The sequence below is a fragment of the Sphaerodactylus townsendi genome, linkage group LG07 (genome assembly GCF_021028975.2).
Source record: "Sphaerodactylus townsendi isolate TG3544 linkage group LG07, MPM_Stown_v2.3, whole genome shotgun sequence".
Taxonomy (NCBI): domain Eukaryota; kingdom Metazoa; phylum Chordata; class Lepidosauria; order Squamata; family Sphaerodactylidae; genus Sphaerodactylus; species Sphaerodactylus townsendi.
The window spans coordinates 77,494,982-77,515,481 of NC_059431.1; the positions used below are offsets into that span (position 1 = coordinate 77,494,982).

Sequence of the window (20,500 nt, forward strand, 5' to 3'; positions counted from 1 at the left end):
ATTAGGGCTAGGATGCTTTTCTTGTTTTTGTTGATTTCATATTTCTGTTGTCTTCAGTGTAGTGACCTTTTAGCAGAATCTTTTTATACTGAAAATGTTTCCCTTATCCATTTCTTTCTCTCTTACTCTCTCTCTCTACTTACTGTATAAAAAACTATTCTATTGTGTGACCTTTAAAATAAAAAGCAGAACTGAAGGTTAACTAGGGGATAGTCACAGTCCTGATGTTCCAGATCCCTACTTGACTTGAAGTCTCTGCAAGTTCCTTTCTAACCATTCTCCTATCTCTGTTTATTCCATGCTAAGCAGATGGCCCAGAAATTAGCCAAAAGCAGGAAGAAGGTGCAGTACAACCTCATCAGCTTGATGTTATGCCTTGTTTTTTGTTTTGTTTTTCATTTATTTTTTTTCCTTTCTGACTTTTGACTTTTTAATTTTTTAAATTTTCTGTATCCAGCAAGTTTTTTCTTCCAATTTGTTTGAGACATCATATACACGGATGCTGCACAATCAACCAGCTGCCTGGTTTGCTCTTCTTTGTTGCTCATCATTAGCCATTTCATATTAGAATATTAGTTGGGGTAATGAATGGATTTAAACAAATAGACTGTTCTCAAAATACTTTCCAAATGCAGAGCTGATGGATAAAGTTTCTAATTAAATTTAGCGCTTTAAATACCCATTTTTAATTACCTCATATTAAAAGGGTGCTTCATTTGATTTCTGGATGTGTCAAATTGCTGGATGCAAAAAAACCTTGCTTATATTCACAAAATTACACACTAAGATTACTAAAACACCTCAATCTGGGATTTTAATGGAGTTTTATATGCTTTTTTAAAAATGATAGATTTTTAATGTACAAAATTATGTTTGTTAAATCTCTGAGTGGGTTAATACTGTAATACTTCTATTGTTTCTCCAAAGAGTCCTTAGTTCTTTATTCCCTTCTTGTGGCAGAATTGGTTTTGACAGATTTTAAACCCATTTTATGTGGATTTTATGATTAGTTTGTTTTGCCTTCAAAGAACTCCTGTTAAAATGAAATAAAATGTAAGCCGAGTAATTTGTATGAAAAACACAATGGGTTATGTAAACATTCTCCACCCTAATATGAAAAGGGAATGAACAGCAGACACATCTTTGCCCTCTCCCTCTGTCCCCAGGAGTGAGTTTACTGTACAATCAGTCCCCTACCCTAGGTTCTTCTATACCTGGGCATTCCCTGAATCCTGCTAAACACACCCAGTCGATAAATAGCAGGGTCAAGAAGGTTCCCATTATAGATGAACACTGTTGTGCTGGATGATTCTGTATTTTAGGACCACAACAAAAGAGAAGCGGAGAGAGCAGGCGAGCATACTTTTCCCTAGCTTCCCTTTTATACCAGAGAGATAAATGTTTATAGAATGAGTGCTGGTGGGTGAGACAATTAACAATTTGTGCACAGTATTGCGCTCTAACTCACATTTCATACCTATATATACCTTCCATACCTTTGTGCTTACCTTTAGCTTCTGCAGTCTAATACAACATGTTTGCATTGCTCTACCGGTGACTATCCCTTGATGCTTATTTGATCAGTTATCTAACACACTCTGTTTTAAAGGTTCTCAATTTTTTTATTGCTAATTAAGATTGGCTTTAATTGCAGGCCCCTGAAGGTGAATCTCAACCCATGACAGAAGTCGACCTCTTCATTTCAACACAGAGAATAAAAGTGCTGAATGCAGATACACAGGTACAGTCAACACTAACATTCAGCAATGTTGTTTCACTGAAACATCTCTCAGTAGCTTTTTTCCATTTGTATCTGGATCACAGATTTTAGATCATTGGTGAGATGCTGGAGTTTGACAATAATCCATTTCTTCCAAAACGTTTTGCAAAAGGAGACCAACCAACACTGAGTCTTTTTTTTTCCTTAGGGGGCTACAATTTTGCAGCCACCCACTATTATAAAGGTTTACAACTCACTGAGATATCCTGGGACTGTCCCAGGATAACTTCATGCCTATGCCTATAGCAAGTCATATGTTCACTTTGGTTTTCTGCAATGAATAAAAAGCCTTGTAGCACTCAAAAATCTCCAAGGATGGCTCACCTCCTCAGGGAGGCTGTTCCATAAAGTGGAAACATCTACAGAAAAACATTTGCCCTTGTCAATGCCAGGCAGGTCACCTTTAATGATGGAACAACCAGAATTTACAAGCTGAAAACCAGAAGTGACTGTAGAAGGATATAATAGGATTGCCCTGGTAGATTGTTGGAAACTTGGAATGTCTATAGGAGTAGGAAACTAGTTGGGATGGTCATCTTCTGACAAATATGATGGATTCCTGAAAAACGTTGGGGTATTTTCTTCAAATAGCACTGCTTCTCTGATTGAAGCCCTGGCTCATCTCTGAAATAGGGCAATAATCATCATGGTTGATGTGATTACTACTCAGTATCCTTCTGCCATCTTGTAGAACCTGTTTGATTTTTGAGGAGTTGGGACATATGATGGAGTTTGCAGAAAGCTCAGAATGAATGCACAAGTTCTACATAGTGGTTATCAAAGTCTGCTCTAGACTCTGTTTATGACTACTGTGGGTTCTTTTTAAATGCTGCTACTGTTTTGTTTTTGTTGAGCAGCCCTAACCGGGGAGGAACTGGTGAGCCTTGCACTGGCGCAGGTACCCCTCCCACCAGCGCAACGGGCAAATGCACCAGCAGCGGGGTGACTTGCGCAAGTGAACAGATGCTGCATGACTCCAAAGCATCCAATCCAGAAGCCGCCATCCTTCCCTAGGCCCGCCAGCTCAGAAAGCTGCACTGGTGTGACTGGGGTTGTTCTGGCGTGGGCCAACGGGTGGTTCTTAGTTGGCATTAATTGCCTATCTAGCCCCACGTGTCAGTGGAGCCACCCTCTGAAATGCACCACTTTTTGGTGGCATATTTGTTATCCCCTCTGGGGAATTTTTGCCAGCTGTTCTTTTGTTTGTTTTGGGGCTTTCCGTGCTGCTGTGGGAAAGCCCTTTGAAGAGGGCAGGGTAGCACAGGAGCATCGCTGTCTCCGGCCACCCGCCTATTCTGGATGGAGCTGTAAGATTTCCAGCTCAGCTTTTCTAGAAAAAGGAATTACTTCATCTGATGAATTAAATTAAATTACTTGTAACAAAATTACATGTGGATTAAATTACTTGTATTCATTCTGATGTGGGCATATTCTGCTTTAGAAGATCTCTTGTAAATGTTATTGTAGTACGGACAATGCAGTTGAAGTTGCTTAGAAATCTTTTAGTGGTTCAACTTGACTCTTTAAAGGTAGCTTGGAAGGTGCTGCCCTCTTACCATTGCGCTCAGCTCTCCCACGTGCACCTGGAGGGAAGGTGCCCAGCTGAGTGCAAGGAATACTGAATGTTTCTCTAGAAAACTGGCCATCTTAAAGCAAGAGGTTATCATGCCCCTGTTCAAGAAGACATATCTGGGCTGAGGAGGTGTTATTAATTTTAGATCAAATGCAGATATGTTCTTGGACAAGATATTTGAGTGGATAGTGGTTGTGGAACTCCAGGCTTTCAGATGCATTTCAGTTTGGCTTTAGAGCCAGTTTTAGAACTGAAATAATCATCTGATGGACAGTGTTTACTATGAGTGAGGCAGTCTTTGCTATGAGTGGATTCCCCCCTCACCCTGAAACAGTATCACTTTCCATGTTTAAACTGGGGACCTCAGATTCTCCCTTTAAATCCATGCTGAAGGGGGTGGATTTAAAAGGAGAAGTTGGGGGGGGGCTGCTTGTCAGGGGTGCAATTGTTAAGCTAGCAGCACCAAACTTTCAGGGTATCTTTAGGAGACCCTCCTGATGATCTCCTGGACTCTCCATCCAGGTTTGGTGAAGTTTGGTTCAGGGGGTCCAACATTAGGGACCCTCAAAGGTGCAGCCCCCTTCTCCCATTAGCTCCCATTGGAAACAATGGGGGCATCCCCTTTGGGGGATCTCCAGGAGCAACTTCTTGGACTTTGGACCGGACCCTGAACCAAAAAAAGCCTCCACCCAAAAAAACCCTGGAGAGTCTCCCCTAAAAAAAATCTCCCACCAAGAGAATTTGAGGGTGCTACCTTAGCCTAAAGCTGCGCAAGCCTGCAGCAGGCCAAAAAAAACTGAGAAAAAAAAAAGAAACACTAAAATACTAAAAAACCACAAACAAGCTTGAATATTTTGCGTCCCCTACATGACCAAATGGGGGCACCCAGGGACATTTGACTCCCCATGTCCCTATGGCAGATACGCCCCTGCCCCACAGAGTTCTTGCCCCTGTACTTTTAAATACTTATATGAATCCGCTAAGTGAAATCATCTGAAGATTTGGAGTGCTCCAATATTGGGGGAAATCAAAATATTTGCAGTAATTTCTTATCAAACCTCAACTTGTTTGAACATTATAAAATGCATCATTTTAAAGTTAGGTAGATAAAATTATATTCTTTGGTATATTAATGGAATATAGAGATAAAAATGTTTTCGTTTTCTTGAATACTTTGAATACTTGAGGGGAAAAAGCTGCTAACACCAACACTTGTACACCAACTTAGCTCATTTTCCCCAGAACAACTCAAGCCCTGTCTAAATAAGGGAGGCAGTGGGGTGTAATAGTTATATACTTGGGAGATCCAGGTTTGAATCCCAATATTCTGTCTCCATGGAAGCTCAGTAGGGGTGACCCAGGTGACCTAAACTCACACTCTTGGCCAAATCTACTTCACATAGTTGTTATAAGGATAAAGTGGAAGAGAGGAGAATGATGTAAGCCTCTTGGGGTCCCTGTTGTGGAGGAAGGTGGGGTATGAATGAAGTAAAACTGAGGGAGCAGCAGTGGCGTAGTGGTTAAGAGCAGGTGCATTCTAATCTGGAGGAACCAGGTTTGATTCCTCACTTTGCTGCCTGAGCTGTGGAGGCGTATCTGGGGAATTCAGATTAGCCTGTGCACTCCCACACAAACCAGCTATGTGACCTTGGGCTAGTCACAGCTCTCCGGAGCGCTCTCAGCCCCACCCACCTCACAGGGTGTTTGTTGTGAGCGGGGAAGGGCAAGGAGATTGTCAGCCCCTTTGATTCTCCTACAGGAGAGAAAGGGGGGATATAAATCCAAACTCTTCTTCTTCTTAATATGGCTAAGCCTAAGGTATATGAACTCCAACCCATTCTAGACAGGGTTGTATCTTGAGGGTGAAAAGAGCTTCTGGATTTGTGCCTACAGATGGATTTCACCTGTGACATGGAACAACTTTAACTAATTTTAGTAAGTTCCTTGAAGACCAGCCCCGTCTGTGGTTATACTATCTCTGATCACATCCACGTTAAATTATTGCAATGTAATTTGCGTACTGTTTGAATACTGTTTGGAAACTTAAAATGCCACTAGCCTGATCATTAGTGTGGGACAGGTTACAGGAATCCTTACCTATTCTTAAAGAACTATATTATCTGGCTACTGATTTGCTTCTAAGCCCAGCTGAAAGCTTACCTTTAAAAGACATAAACATCCTGGGCTAGGGTAGCTAAAGGATTGCCTGTTGCCTTTTGAACCTACATACAAGTTAAGATCTTCTTCAGAAGCTTTGCTCCCAATTTCATTGACCTTCAGAGGCGAGATTCATACTCCTTACAGACAGGGCTGATTCTGTTATTGCATTTGCCTTTAGAAACCCATCTGTGCAGCTTCAGGCACCAAGCAAAGATGTTCTTATTGTTCCTATTGTTGTTTTTTTCCAGTTCTAATCCTTTTTTTCTGATGCTGGCTTTGTATAATCAATGGGATTTATGTGTTAGTTGTATAGAACTTAGACCGTGCCTTTTAAAAATTTTATTTTCTCTCTCTCTCTCTCTCTCTCTCCCCCTCCCCCCTCCCCCCTCTCACTACTCTCTGTGTGTTTTTTACCAGGGAAGAGTTTATTACTTTGATTTTTGACAATGTTCTCATTAAGAATTTTATATGATTCACAGTTTTATTACTGTACATGTTCCTTTTTAGTATTTTCACTACAGTAAGCTGTCTTGGGAATTTTTAAACTGAGAGAGCAGTACACAACTCTGTTGTGAACAAATACCCAAAATGTTGGTTTACAAAGGGAAAGTAAAATGCTGCACTTTCAAAGTGAATTTTGATACTTACGATTAAACTATGCTGTTTTATATATTGGAAAAGGTACTATCCAAAGTCAATATAGTTAGAAGTATGGACAAGTTGACTTAGCTGTACTAGCAGCTTGGCTATATAGTACAAGTTATCTTGGCTATGCTTTTTCCTGGCCCCAAATAAGGTAATCTGATTAGCTTATGCATGATGTGAAGAAACCCAGAGATCCTGACTTCCAGTTGAGCTCTTGCTCTGTGTCTCCCCCTCCTCCCAAACAGCAGTGGTTTCAAATTGGTCTTCTCAATTATGCCATGTTGTGGTTTTTCACCCTGCAAATTTCCCGCTGCTTCGCTTCAGGTTTTCCCAAGCCTGATTTCATATGATTTTTCTCCAAGGTCATACTCAACGTGGGTTTGGGGAGATTGTGGTCAAGAAGACATGCCTCTGCATACCTTCCTGTCCACATCCAGCGCAATTTCCAGAGATGGAATTAAGCAAGGAGGGCTAGGGGCAGGACTTGGTCATTCAGCGCTCTTATCTAGCATGTGGTTCACTGGTAGGAGAGCATGGGAGAGATTCCCTGTGTCCTCCATTTGGCTTGTGGCACTTGACTAGGTGGGTCAATCTTAATACCCTATTATTTCCTATTGATTTCTAATTGTCATTCTTCATTATCATTACTTTCCTAAAAAAGTGATAAGATTCTCTTCCATTAATGGAATCTAAATAGTTGTATATACTAAATGTTTGTTGTATGTCAGTGCTAAAATACTCTAATACAGGAATTTGTCTCTCTAGGAAACTATGATGGATCATCCTCTCAGGACCATTTCCTATATTGCAGATATTGGGAATATAGTTGTATTGATGGCTCGCAGGAGAATGCCAAGATCTAATTCCCAAGATAATGTGGAAGCATCTCACCCATCCCAGGATGGAAAAAGACAGTATAAAATGATTTGCCATGTTTTTGAATCTGAGGACGTAAGTAGAATTTGTTGTTGTTATTCTCAGGTCAATTAATCAAAGCAGAATTTGACAACCAAGACAAGGTCATACTTCTACCCCTAAGGTGGAGGCCAGTTGGAACATCTCTATTTTAAACTCTCCCAGCTTTCACTTGACATTATAAACTAATTTGATATATCTTATTTTAATGTGGTTTCTTTCTTTTCTTTCCTTATTTTGGCACCTATATAGGCACAGCTAATTGCACAGTCCATAGGTCAGGCATTCAGTGTGGCCTATCAGGAATTTTTAAGAGCAAATGGAATAAACCCCGAAGACCTAAGCCAGAAGGAATACAGTGACCTGCTCAACACCCAAGACATGTACAACGATGACCTGATCCACTTCTCCAAGTCTGAGAACTGCAAGGACGTACGCTTTCATTTTAGACACGATACTGTTAGGCTAATAATCCCCCAGGGCAAGCTAATAACAGCAATTACGCAGTAACAATTACACAGCCATTAAGAGTTTCTTGTGAATGACTTTCAACCATACAGGAAAGAACACTGTCCATCCTCCAGGAATATCAACAGCCATTCTTTTTGCATTTCTCTTGCTTAAAAAATAATAATGAAAAAGCCAGTGCTAAATTTATCAGCACTTGGACTCATTGCCATATGCTATGCGCTGTCTTAAGAAACAGCTTTTAAAACGTTTGGCATGCTGTACATCAGTTTAACATGACAGAAGAATAAATAGTTAATGCAGCCAACAATTTCATGTTTGTGGACATAACAGGGTTTCAAGAGGCTTGTGAAGAAATTCCATATGTTCAAAGCTTTACAGATAAAATGTTTAATCTGCAGGAAGTAGAAATAAAATCTAATTTGGAGATATTTCAATTCATAGTAATAATCTTGGTGCTTCCGTTGCTTTATTATGCTTCACTGTTTCATACACTATAAGTTCATACATTTTTCTTATTGAAATAAATCTTTCTTCATCTTGTTTCAGAGATAGGAGAAAGAAGATTGTTTTTAAGGGCAGTTTTGCATGTTCTCTGCATTTCTTGAAGGAGAATCACCTTTAGTCGATGTTCTCAATACCTTTTCTTCTGATTCAGGTTTTCATTGAGAAACAGAAGGGCGAAATTCTGGGTGTAGTCATTGTCGAGTCCGGATGGGGATCCATCTTGCCTACAGTTATTATTGCCAACATGATGCATGGAGGACCAGCTGAGAAATCTGGGAAATTGAACATAGGGGACCAAATCATGTCAATCAATGGGACTAGCTTAGTTGGCCTACCACTCTCGACATGCCAGAGTATCATAAAGGTACAGAAATTTCATTCAGTTTAAAACAGATTCCTGCCTATCAATCAAGTTGTCTGCTCTTCAGCAGACAGAAAGGCGGATGATACTTGAACATTGAATCAGGATAGACTGTCTTTTGCCAAGCATAGTGCTTTGTGTATGTGTGTGTGTTCTCTCACTCCACCAAACAAACCAGTGCCTCCTGCAGTTTACAGTTAGTACTTAGGGATGACTTATAGTCTTTATTCGTGGTTTCTCTGGGTTATTAGCCACTGGGTCTGTTGCCATTTCATGATCCTGCTCATCATATTCCCACCACTTCTATTTATAAATCCATAAATACTGATTAAGCAGATTGGCAACATCAGTATTTCATGGATGACTTCTGTCTTTGGTTCTCTACCTTCCCCTCCTCTCCATGGATAAATCCAGTTTGGAACTAAGAATCTCCTACTGACTTGCCTCTGTTTTTAATTCTTCTGGATATTCACTGCTGCTATCTTGTTGCTATAGAGACCTTGCTGTATGATGTCCTGCTTTTTACTGCAACATCTGGCTGTTGTCATGGGTACCTCTGGGCACATTTCTTAACAGAAAATGACCTAGCAATTGTCAGCAAAAATGCAGATTCATTTGACGCTTTGAGTGTTTACTTCTGAGGTTAATATGGAAGTAAAATAGTCAAGTTGGCAAGCAAGAGATTGTATTCACTTAGATATAGAAATTGTTAAGTACTGTGACTATTAACAGAAGAGGTGCATTTTTATTGTGAAATGAGAATAGACAGTGAATTTATTGCTTTGGTTTTTGATTTATGGTATTCTATCTGAATTATTTAAAGACAAGCCATAATCTCACCTTTAAAAGCATATAGCTTCTAAAAATATTACAGGTGGCTTTTTATAGAGAGATGACGCATGCTAGTAATGGGGTGTATGATATGAAGAGAGAAGTGTGGACACAATTGGTATTTTCAGATTTTTTGGAGTAAATGCATGTATACTTAGCACCTTCATTTTTTTGATTTAGAAGGCTAACAGACAGCCATATGGTGCACAGATGATGTTTGAGTCTGGATTGGGTGATACATTTTGGGTTATAAATAAAGCCCAGTCACCCCAAAGTGAGAGCTATAAAATGGAATGAAAATGTCTTAGGTCCTTGTGCTTCTGTGTACACCAGATGGCTGCTGAATGGCCTTTTCTCATCTTAGGCTTGTGTTTTTATTTACTGTGTGTGTTTCTCAAGTCCACATGCAGGCAACTCTGAACTGGTTGAAGTTTCTGAACACATAGAGCACATTGCAGTAGACTAATGTTAACCAGGGCATGGACCACAGTGGCCAAATCCTTTCTGCCCAGGAATGGCAGCAGCTGTCTAACCTGGTAAAGCTGGTAAAAGGCTAGGGTTGTCAGCTTTGGATTGGGAAATACCTGGATATTTTGACAGTAGAGCCCAAGGAGGATGGAGTTTGGGGAGGGGAAAGACCTCAGTGAGGTATAATTTCATAGGGTCCACCTTCCAAAGTGGCCATTTTCTCCAGGTAAATTGATCTGGGTCGCCTGGAGAGCAGATGTAATAGTGGCAGATCTCCAACCACCACCTCAAGGTTGGCACTCCTATAAAAGGTACTCTTGGCCATAGCTGCTACCTGCTTATCCAGTAGGTAGGCCTGGGTTAAAGAATGCCCCCAAACTGTGAGCTTGTGGTGCAGTTCCACCAGGAATTGTTGACACCTTAAATCCCAAGTCAGACTTTTGTTTACTGTTAACATTGTTACGCTGACCAAATGGTATAAGAGCCATTTGCCTACAGCTGACTTTCTTACCACTTCGATTTCTTATCTAGGGGAACCACATGGGTCAAAGGACTAATGTGGTTCCTTAGCATGGGTTTAATTTTCATACGGTTTGTTGTTATGCTCAGGTCATGTTGTATCACTGTGAATTGTTACACAGCATGTTTTTAATTTGCAGTAGTGAGGCCTGAACAAATTAAGACGGATACTACCAACTCTGACAAATACATATCAAGAAGATGGGCAATTTACATTCATATTAATGTCCTTAATGTTTTGACAGTTTTAACATTATCTCTGCTGTATTCTTTTTAAGGGTTTGAAAAACCAGGCCAGGGTTAAGCTGAATATAGTGAGATGTCCTCCAGTAACTACTGTCCTCATCCGAAGACCAGACCTCAGATATCAGCTGGGCTTCAGTGTACAGAATGGCATTGTAAGTAGCATCCTAATCAAGTTATTGTATTCATGGCAGGAGTCAGCTGGCTGGTGCGGGTTTTCTGAGCTGTGTGGCCATGATTTGGTAGTTTTTCGTCCTAACATTTCCCATGTATGGCTGGCATATTCAGTGGCATGTCACAGTAAGATGTGTTTCTCCCTGTGGCACACAGAGAAACACATCTCACCGTGACATGTCATAGATGCAGGTGAAATATTACTTATGAGATCTTGTGAAATTATGGTGAGAGTTCTGGGAATGAGATAAGGGCAAGACTGTTCAAATCACCTATTTTATATTGTGGGACTGTTTTAATTGTTAATTTATTGATATTTTTAGACATATGTGTTAGCCACCCTGAGCCCAGCTTTGGCCAGGGAGGCCAAAGTACTAAATCTAATAAATAATAAGAATAAATTCCTGGAAAAAATTGAGGGCAAAATTGACAAGGAAAGAACCTGGTTGTGGCTCACAAATGGAACTTTGAAAAAGGGGACTGAGAGCTTGATTCTTGCAGCCCAAGAACAAGCAATTCGAACAAACACCATCAAAGCCAGAATTGAAAAGTCGACTATAGATCCCAAGTGCAGACTCTGCAAGGAAGCAGACGAAACAATAGATCACATACTTAGCTGCTGTAAGAAGATTGCACAGACGGACTAATACTGTTGCTCAGATGATTCACTGAGGCATAATACTGTTGCTCAGATGATTCACTGGAACTTGTGCCACAACTACCATCTGCCAGTGACAAAGAACTGGTGGAATCACAAACCTGAAAAGGTCACTGAAAATGAACACATAAAACTACTCTGGAACTTCCGAATTCAGACTGACAAAGTTTTGGAACACAATACTCCTGACCTCATGATTGTGGAAAAAAAGAAAGTGTGGATAATCGATGTTGCAGTATCAGGTGACAGTAAAATTGATGAGAAGCAACTGGAAAAACTTACACGATACAAGAATTTAAGGATTGAACTACAAAGACTCTGGCACAAACCAGCAAAGGTAGTCCCAGTGGTGATCAGCACACTGGGTGCAGTGCCTAAAGACCTTGGACGGCACTTAAAAACAATCGGCGCTGACAAAATCACCATATGTCAGCTGCAGAAGGCCATCCTACTGCACACATTATTAGTTGATACATCACACAGTCCTAGACGCTTGGGAAGTGTCCGACGTGTGATTTAATACAAAATCCAACATAGTGATCTTGTTTGCTGTGTATTACTGTTTTTGTATTATTATTATTATTATTATTAATAATAATAATAATAATAATAATAATAATAATAATAATAATAATAATAATAATAATAATAATAAAGGATTGAACTACAAAGACTCTGGCACAAACCAGTAAAAGTGGTCCCAGTGGTGAATCGGCACACTGGGTGCAGTGCCTAAAGACCTTGGACGGCACTTAAAAACAATCAATGGGAAAGAACCTGGAAGGACTTAAAATTTACTTGTTGCACTAGACTGAAAGAAAAGTATTACAAAATGCTGTTCAGGTGGTACCTTTGTCCAAGTAAACTAGCCCTAATGTACAAAGGGGTCTCACCTTTATGCTGGAGGTGTAATAAAGAAAAGGGGTCCATGATTCACATTTGGTGGAATTGTAAAATAATTAAAAAAATTTGGTTGGAAATATACCAAAATATTAAGCTAATATTAGGAACAGACATAGGCTTCAGTCCAGAATTATTTTTGTTAAATATGATAGATGATAAATTCCAAAAAAACTGTAAAATCCTGTTGTTATATATGATTACGGCAGCTAGGATTTTGATCGCGCAAAACTGGAAGAAGACAATCCCACCCCAGATGCAAGATTGGACTTCACTTTTAACTGAATTTGCATCAATGGACAAACTTTCAGGCATAATAAGAAAGAAGAACATAGAAACCATTTTGAAGACTTGGAAACCATTTAATGATTTTCTTCAATCAGAAACTGAAACAAAAAAAATGTTGGTTTACCTTCAATGTTAAATATTAATTAATTAAGGATATATAAATTGAATAGTAAAATATTATTGAGACTGTGATTAATAAGTATAAGGTCCTTAATCGAAAGTCCCCTTTTTCTTTTTTCTTCTTTTCTTTCCTTCTTCTCTTTTTCTTCTTTTTCTTGTCATCTATTTTTCTTTTCTTTTTTTTCTCCTTTATCAAAAATTTTTTCCATTTTTTTCCTCAAGGTGATGGTGGAGTTTTATATTTATTATTTACTTTTTTCCATAAAATGTAAGTAAAGGCAGAGACAAATTGTTGAATGAAACGCAATGTAATGTTTATTTATGATTTACCTAATAAAATTAAAAATTATTATTAAAAAAAAACCAACAATCAGCGCTGACAAGATCACCATATGTCAGCTGCAAAAGGCCACCCTACTTGGTTCTGCATGCATTATTCGTCGATACATCACACAGTCCTAGATGCTTGGGAAGTGTCCGACATGTGATTTAATACAAAATCCAGCATAGTGATCTTGTTTGTTGTGTATAACTGTTTTGGTGGTGGTGGTGGTGGTGGTGGTGGTGGTGATGATGATGATGATGATGATGATGATGATGATGATGATGATGATGATGATGATGATGATGATGATGATGATGATGATGATGATGCACCTTCAAATTGACAAAATCAACATCTGTGAGATTCAGAAAAAGTCCCTGCTGGGATTCACACAAATACTACGCCAATACATTACAACATTCTAAGCCTCTGGGTGAGGCTCAAATTGTAATGAAAGGTCCACCACCAGCTAGAGAGCTGGCAGCTGTGACAGTAAACTACAACAACAACAACAACAACAACAACAACAACGATGATGATGATGATGATGATGATGATGATGATGATGATGATGATGATGATGATAATAAACAACCCCCTCATGGGCACCCCCTTGTCGTGGGGAAAGGGCTTGCATGCTTCGATGACATTGAGAGCTATGCTGGAGTCTCCCAAGTCAGTCAGGTCTCAACCGAAAAACCAGACTAAGAGTGTCCACTAACCCATACAATATGATGACACAAATGAAAAAGAATTCCATACCACATCGGTCGTCGCGCGGGTTAACAAGGGCTACTTCCTATTAAGTGATGTGTTTGTGTGTTTGGGAAGCTGAAGTGGAAAACATTGTCATAGAGTTCACCCTCCAAAGCAGTCATTTTCTCCAGGGTAACAGATCTTTATAATGTGGGCTCCACCTGGAGGTTGTCAACCCTAATGTAATGTAATTTCTCTGAGCATGTCCAGATTGCCCTGGGAGCAAAAGGAACCTTCCAGAATCACTGCTGCCTCTATGGATGCTTGTGGGGGGGGGTGGTGGTGGTGGTGGTGGTGGTGCAAAATCAGTTCTTGCCCCAGGCTCCATTTTCTGTAGATACACCACTGGTCATTGTTTAATGTTTTGCTTTTCCAGATCTGTAGCCTTATGCGAGGAGGAATTGCAGAGCGAGGAGGAGTACGAGTGGGCCACCGAATTATTGAAATAAATGGGCAAAGTGTTGTAGCAACACCTCACGAGAAGATTGTCCACATTCTCTCAAATGCTGTTGGTGAGGTAGGAGGTGGCAACTCTAAGTTTCACTTGTGTCCTGGCTTTGTTAGAATAGAATAACTTTAATGTCACTGTGTACACACATTGTGCCTTGTGTCCACACAACGAAAATACAAAACAGCGAAAGTACAAAAATACAAAACATCACCCAACGAACATCTCTGCAATCCGCACTAGGCATTGGGGGGCTGCAATCCGCACACCCCCAACTGAAAGCCATCCCTACACAACCATCTCTACGCAGCCACCACCACGTCAACACATCACCATGGAGTTAATCATAGCCACAGCTCTAGGATAAAAGCTGTATCTGAGTCTAGTTGTCCTGGTCTTCATGATCCTGTATCTTCTGCCAGATGGTAATAGTTCAAAAAAAGAAAAAGCAGGGTGAGACTGGTCCTTCAGGATATACCGAACTTTTTTTAAGCAGCGGGAGTTATAAAGTTCTTCTAAAGAGGGGAGAGGGCATCCAATAATTCTCTGGGCAGTAGTAATCACCCTATGGAGTGCCTTCCTATCTGCCACTGGGCAACTGGCAAACCATGCACAGATGCAGTATGTCAGGACACTCTCTATAGCACAGTGGTAGAAGGTCACCAGCAGTTTTTCATGCAATTGTTGTTTTCTCAAGAGTCTCAAATAATACAACCTCTGCTGGGCCTTCTTAACCACCGCAGCAGTATGAACACCCCAGGTCAAATTGCATTGTTGTTGCATTGTTTCCATCAGCCAAATGAAAAGACTGATAAAAGACTGGCTCTACTACGAAGTGTGAATTTATAGCTCTCGTAGCTCCATCGGTACCCTGCCAATCCTCCAAAGAGCATAGGACTCTTTAAGCATAGTACATAGTACATTGCATTTTAAACTCACATCCGACTTACCAGATAATTCAGGGCTGAATGAAGTGCCAGAGTGGACTTCACCACTAATGGCTGCAAGTAGAGGATCACATTACAAAGTGTTTACCAGTATTTAAAAATGTCTTGCAAGTAGAAAACCAGGACAGCAAAAAAAAAGGACGGGAATCATTGGACCCAGTGGGTTATCTTGTTTGACTGGGATTTGAACTTCCTCTCTCTCTCACCCAAGCCTAATATTCTGTTAACTACAGTAGAGGCCTTCAGCTGGTGTATCACAATATACAGTGAACTTATAGATGAATCTAAGAGCCCTTTGTTGTGTTTAAGCTTTTTTTAAAGGAATAGAAAGAATAAAGGTAGGAAGATATATAGCCAGGAAGAGAGTGAAGGAGAAAAAAGAACATATATTTTGGGGTGAATTTTGGTTTACATTACACTATGCTGCCTCTTATTGAGTATCAGTGCCTGATTGCCTATTTTGTAGGGCGTAAATCCCACTGAGCTATGAAGTTCATTCCCCAGAAAGTGTGGATGGATTGCAAACTTTTCACTTAGAAGACACATTTGCTGCTTCCTGAGTATCTTCTCATCCTCAAAACATAAAATGTAGAACTCCATTTTTATTATTTGGGAAATGCATTGGAGGCACACTAACTCAATTGTCCTTTTGTTTTTTTCAGATTCACATGAAGACTATGCCAGCTGCCATGTACAGACTCTTGACTGCACAGGAACAACCAGTTTACATTTAAAGCTCACCTTCCCAGTATGCATGGAGGGAGGATCTTTTCCTCATTAGTGGTTGTGTTTTGTTGTGCTGCAATTTGGTGTCTGCAGCAACAAACATTCTCTCTCTCTCCCCCTCTCCCTACCTTTTATCATTCTGCTGTGTACAAAACATTTTTTCGTTGCACCTTTTTACTGCTACAGTTTTATGTAATTCTTCACAGCAAAGAAAAATAACCAAGATTCTCTCTTTCTGACTTACGCACACCTGCAGTTGTTCAGGCTATATTACCATGTTGTGCTTCTGTGACTGTTAAGACAGACAACAAAAGTACATGACATGTAAGAAAGCACTGTCTACCAGATAGGTCAAACTACATGGCACATCCTCTTGGATGTGGTTTTCTTAATTTTGAAAAGATGCTGTGCTGCATATATTAAGGGAAAAGAACCCAATGATGATACTTGTTCTAAGAAAAATGGAGTTATATTTGAGGAAGGAAAGATGGGCAAAGTCCATTTTTTAACTGTGTATCTGGCAAATATTGCCTTAAGGGTAGTGTTTATCCTATCTGCATTGTTGGTGGAAGATTTTGCTACTTGCGACGTAAAAGCCTTTCTCCTCCGGTTCTTCAAAGTACTTTATTTTTAGGTGCAGGATGTTTTTTCCAAATGGCTTTTCTAATCCCTACTTTCTTTCTAAAGCTGAGTGATGCAGTTCTAAATACCCAACTGAATTAGTGGGGGCAGGGGTAAGACTGTGTTCAGACCTTAATTTCATATTCTTTTTCATTTTGTGAATGTGTAGTATATGTGTGTGGATGCAGGTTGATTGGTTGTAACATTTTCTCAAGTCTATACAGTTCTAAATTGTTATTCTGAGCCAGTATACTTTTAACATATCTTTGGTCCAGAAGTTTGTATTTAATATTTTAAAGGCAAGTTCTCTTTAATTTTGGACCATAGCATCATTGGAATAGTTGAAGGCTATATATTTAATTTATTTTGTAATATATATACATATATATATATATACACACACACATATAAATATATATGTATATATAAATATATATGTGTGTGTGTGTGTGTGTATGAAGTTAATCTCAAACATGGGATCTAAAAGAGTATGAGCATTTACTAGAGATGCTTGTGCAATGAAAGAGTGTTCCGAAATGTTTTAGTGATGATATTTAAAATCAAGGCTAGTAGACTTCGTTATTTGTTGCAGAAAGAATAAAAAGTAGTTACTCTGGCACCTTGACCATGAATATGTTTTTCAGGACAGATACCTTTGTGGGATGGAGCCACAAAAACCTATGCCACCAGGTTCCTCAAGGCTCTTTGATAGTTTTGCTATGGCATACTAACATGGTTGCCTTTCTAGAATTTAGCCACTGTTTCTTATACATGAGGGGGAAGAAAAATTGGAGATACATATTTTGTAAGATGACACCCCAGAACACTATTCAGGAAAGCAGTGGTGCATCCATTAAAGGGGTTGGGATATTTGCATGTACCTGTTGCATAGTTAAGTGATGGCATACGGCTGAGGTTCAGCCACTTAATGGGTGAAATAAATAGGCTGAGGAAGCAGGGAGTTACTACCTCTGTACTCTACCCCCCTTATATTGCTGGAAGGGGCCACGTAATATAGGAATTTGGGCATTATTTCCTCCATCAAAGTTGTAAATGATAATGTTCTGTTACCTATATAATAGATGTATAGGAAAGACAGAACACAGAATAGGAATGCACAGCTGTCAGGGCAAACGCTGGCTGCCTGATCCGATGTACTTCGGGCTACCTTAGTCATTCTAAAATCTTTAGGCGTAGGTGTGTCTGATTTACATATTATCAGGCTGTTGTTTAAACTGGCAGCAACTTAAACCAATGAGAACTCCAAATACTGGAAATAAAGGCAATGTGAATTTGGATTCAGTCTAACTGTTGGGAGTACCAAATAAGAGAAATATAATTAATTTTCTTTTCTTTTAAATTGATTTCCATCTTGGAAAGGAAAATAAAATAAAATAATAAATGTAATTCATAATATTTGACAATTTACTTTAGTATGGAACAATTAGTAAAAGATTTATGAATTTCCCCTTTTAAGGTCTTACAACAAATCTGAAAAAATATGAATGTGTAGTCCACGCAAATGTTATGTTTCCTTTTTTACTTGGATAGTGAACATCCTTGGGGGAGGGCGGTATACACATTAAATTTAACATAACATAGGTTGAATTTTCACTGCTGAAAAATAGAGGCTGCTGTACAAGAGAGAGGGAAATAGACCTCATTTGAGTAGGGGAGGTGTTGAAAGATTCATAGTAGGAATTTTATATGTTCAGTGTGAAAACACCCAAATTATTATGTTTTTTGTTAAAGGATTTCAAACCATGGAATGATTTTTAAAAATACAGTAGTATTAATTTTCCAGGTTGCTGATATTATTTTGTATTTAGATAGATAGGCCTGGATGAAGAGTTCTGAGCTTTCCGAAAGCCCACATGAACAATTTTCATAAGTAACTGTACATGAATATACAAAAACCAATGGAAGCATGATATATACTACATATAATTTATTTTAGATACCATACATTATTTCCTCCCTCCCTGGCTCACCTTTAGAAGAAGAAGAGTTGGATTTATATCCTCCCTCTCACAACAAACATCCTGTGAGGTAGGTGGGGCATTCGCACAGCAGCAGTCGGAAGCCACTGTTTCTGAAATACCCCGCTCAGGGAGCACGGTTCAGAAACAGCGGCTTCACGCCGCTTGGGGGTTGTGAGGCCACCGCTGCTGCGATGCGGCAGCGGCAGCCGTGCAAACCCCTCCCCAGGGACACTGTTTTTAGTGTCCCTGGGACACTGTATTCCGCCTGTGTGGAAAAAGCCTAAGACAAGTCTTCCCTCATTTCCCTACATTTAAAGCAGATGTTCCAGAAATTTCACCCATGTTCCAGAAATTGGAATAAAAAGCTAAGAGGGCCCAGCTATTGCTCAGCAGTGTTAATTCCCAGAATAAATTTGTTCTTGCTTCTGGCTCACCTAAGACAGTTATTTTCATAGATTTTGGAGAGTGTTGTATCAGCACAAATGGGAACAGAGCCAATATAAAAGTTAAAGAAAGATCTAAACATTGACATCTTTGTAACTGGAATTACTATGATCAGTTTTCAAATTAGTAGAAATATCAGAGAAAATCATTCATTTCTCAAGCAGCTTCTGGTCTGTGTTATTGCAATAGGCTTTAACACTAATTGGGATATAAGAGGCTTGTTCCCAGTACCAGAGCCTCCTCTTGCGTACATGAGTGTTCTTAAACTAAACTATACAAGGATGTGAATCTCTTCCTAATTATGGAAGCTGCTGTTGCAGTCAGAGAAATTGTTGTATAAATAGCTCAGTTCATCCAAATGATTTTCTGTACAATTTAAGGGTAGAACCTTTTAGCTACATTTTTAATAACCAATTAAAGTCTTCAATGTGCAGGATTTGAATAATATGAATTGGAAGGTTAGAGGCGACACCATTGGTTGAACAGTGATGCAGATTACATTCTCTGTGGAATCAGAAGTTTATTTTATATGCACTTCAGTTTGCAAACTCCAGCAAGGATGATAACTGCGTATCCTAACAACTCTTCCATGTTTACAATAAAGTTGAAATTGTCTCTTGATTTATCCTTGTGTGTCTGGATCACATTATAACTTGCAATATATTTTGAAGTTTCCCAAGTTCAGGCTTTTGTGATACGGTGGGAAGTTCGTTGTACTTTGGGGAATTTTTTTAAAATCCTGTGTCTGAAGATGGCAAGCGTGTGTGTGTATATATACATAGAGGGAGCACAGTACTAATGGATAGGAAACGGTACTATTGTTCTATAAAGAGGATGAATAGAAATTATTGAAAACTGTTGGAAGAAGTATAGTATTGTATTTGTAATAATATTGTTCTTTGTAAACACTAAACTTGATGAGCTCTATATAAATATATACATATTATATATACATATTATATATATATACACACAAAAATGTGAGCCTGGGATCTTGATACACCTCTACTGAATGTAACTTTTCAGACTTCTGTCGCAGGTCTTTGGCCCCTTTTCTGTATTGAAGCTTAAGGGGGATATGGTTTGATTATTTTTCTTGGCCTCTGTTTTGTTGTGATGTATTCATGTGTGCTACATTCCTTTATTTAACAGAGTGCTAATATCTGTAACATTTGCAACAATAAACAAACATACCAAAAAAAGGCATTAGATAACAGCCAAGACTCTGTTAACATTGGTATAGGAAGACTTTACTGTTGTTTGAACCACTGATCAATTATGTATTATTTCCATACTCTCCCGGCACTCATGGAAGATAAAGTTGGACAAAGCAGTTCTGAATCGTAACTACGTCCCATGCAAAACATGTTACTTCTCCCTATTATATATATTTAGGACTTTTACCAGTAGCCGCTTAACACCCTTGGCATATTTGTTTGGGATTTAGGGGCCAGCTCCAAAGTCAGGAGCCATTCTTCTTTACCTGCCCTATGACATTGCCAAACCCTGCCCCACATGGTCATAATAAAAAAAATAGCACTGGCTCACATCAACCCCTCCACCAATTCTTGTTATATATGCAGAGAATTTATAGGTGCATTTTTTTTTACCTTTGCGCTGGTCTTTCACAGTTATGCATAC

General features: G+C 39.2%; 1 protein-coding gene across 8 annotated transcripts in view; it reads left to right on the top strand.

Moving 5' to 3' along the window:
* The window catches only part of APBA1 (amyloid beta precursor protein binding family A member 1), a 104,279-nt gene extending 84,204 nt beyond the window's left edge, over positions 1–20,075 (top strand). For 7 of the 8 annotated variants that reach the window (XM_048503156.1, XM_048503160.1, XM_048503161.1 and 4 more), the window contains 8 exons: positions 310–342; positions 1,655–1,741; positions 6,924–7,109; positions 7,326–7,505; positions 8,200–8,412; positions 10,506–10,625; positions 14,068–14,208; positions 15,749–20,075. In XM_048503156.1, coding sequence (XP_048359113.1) covers positions 310–342; positions 1,655–1,741; positions 6,924–7,109; positions 7,326–7,505; positions 8,200–8,412; positions 10,506–10,625; positions 14,068–14,208; positions 15,749–15,820 — 1,032 coding nt within the window. In that variant the 3' untranslated portion in view covers positions 15,821–20,075. The remainder of the gene's footprint in view (positions 1–309; positions 343–1,654; positions 1,742–6,923; positions 7,110–7,325; positions 7,506–8,199; positions 8,413–10,505; positions 10,626–14,067; positions 14,209–15,748) is intronic. The other variant, XM_048503162.1, reaches the window with a different exon arrangement.
* Positions 20,076–20,500: the final 425 nt, after the last annotated feature.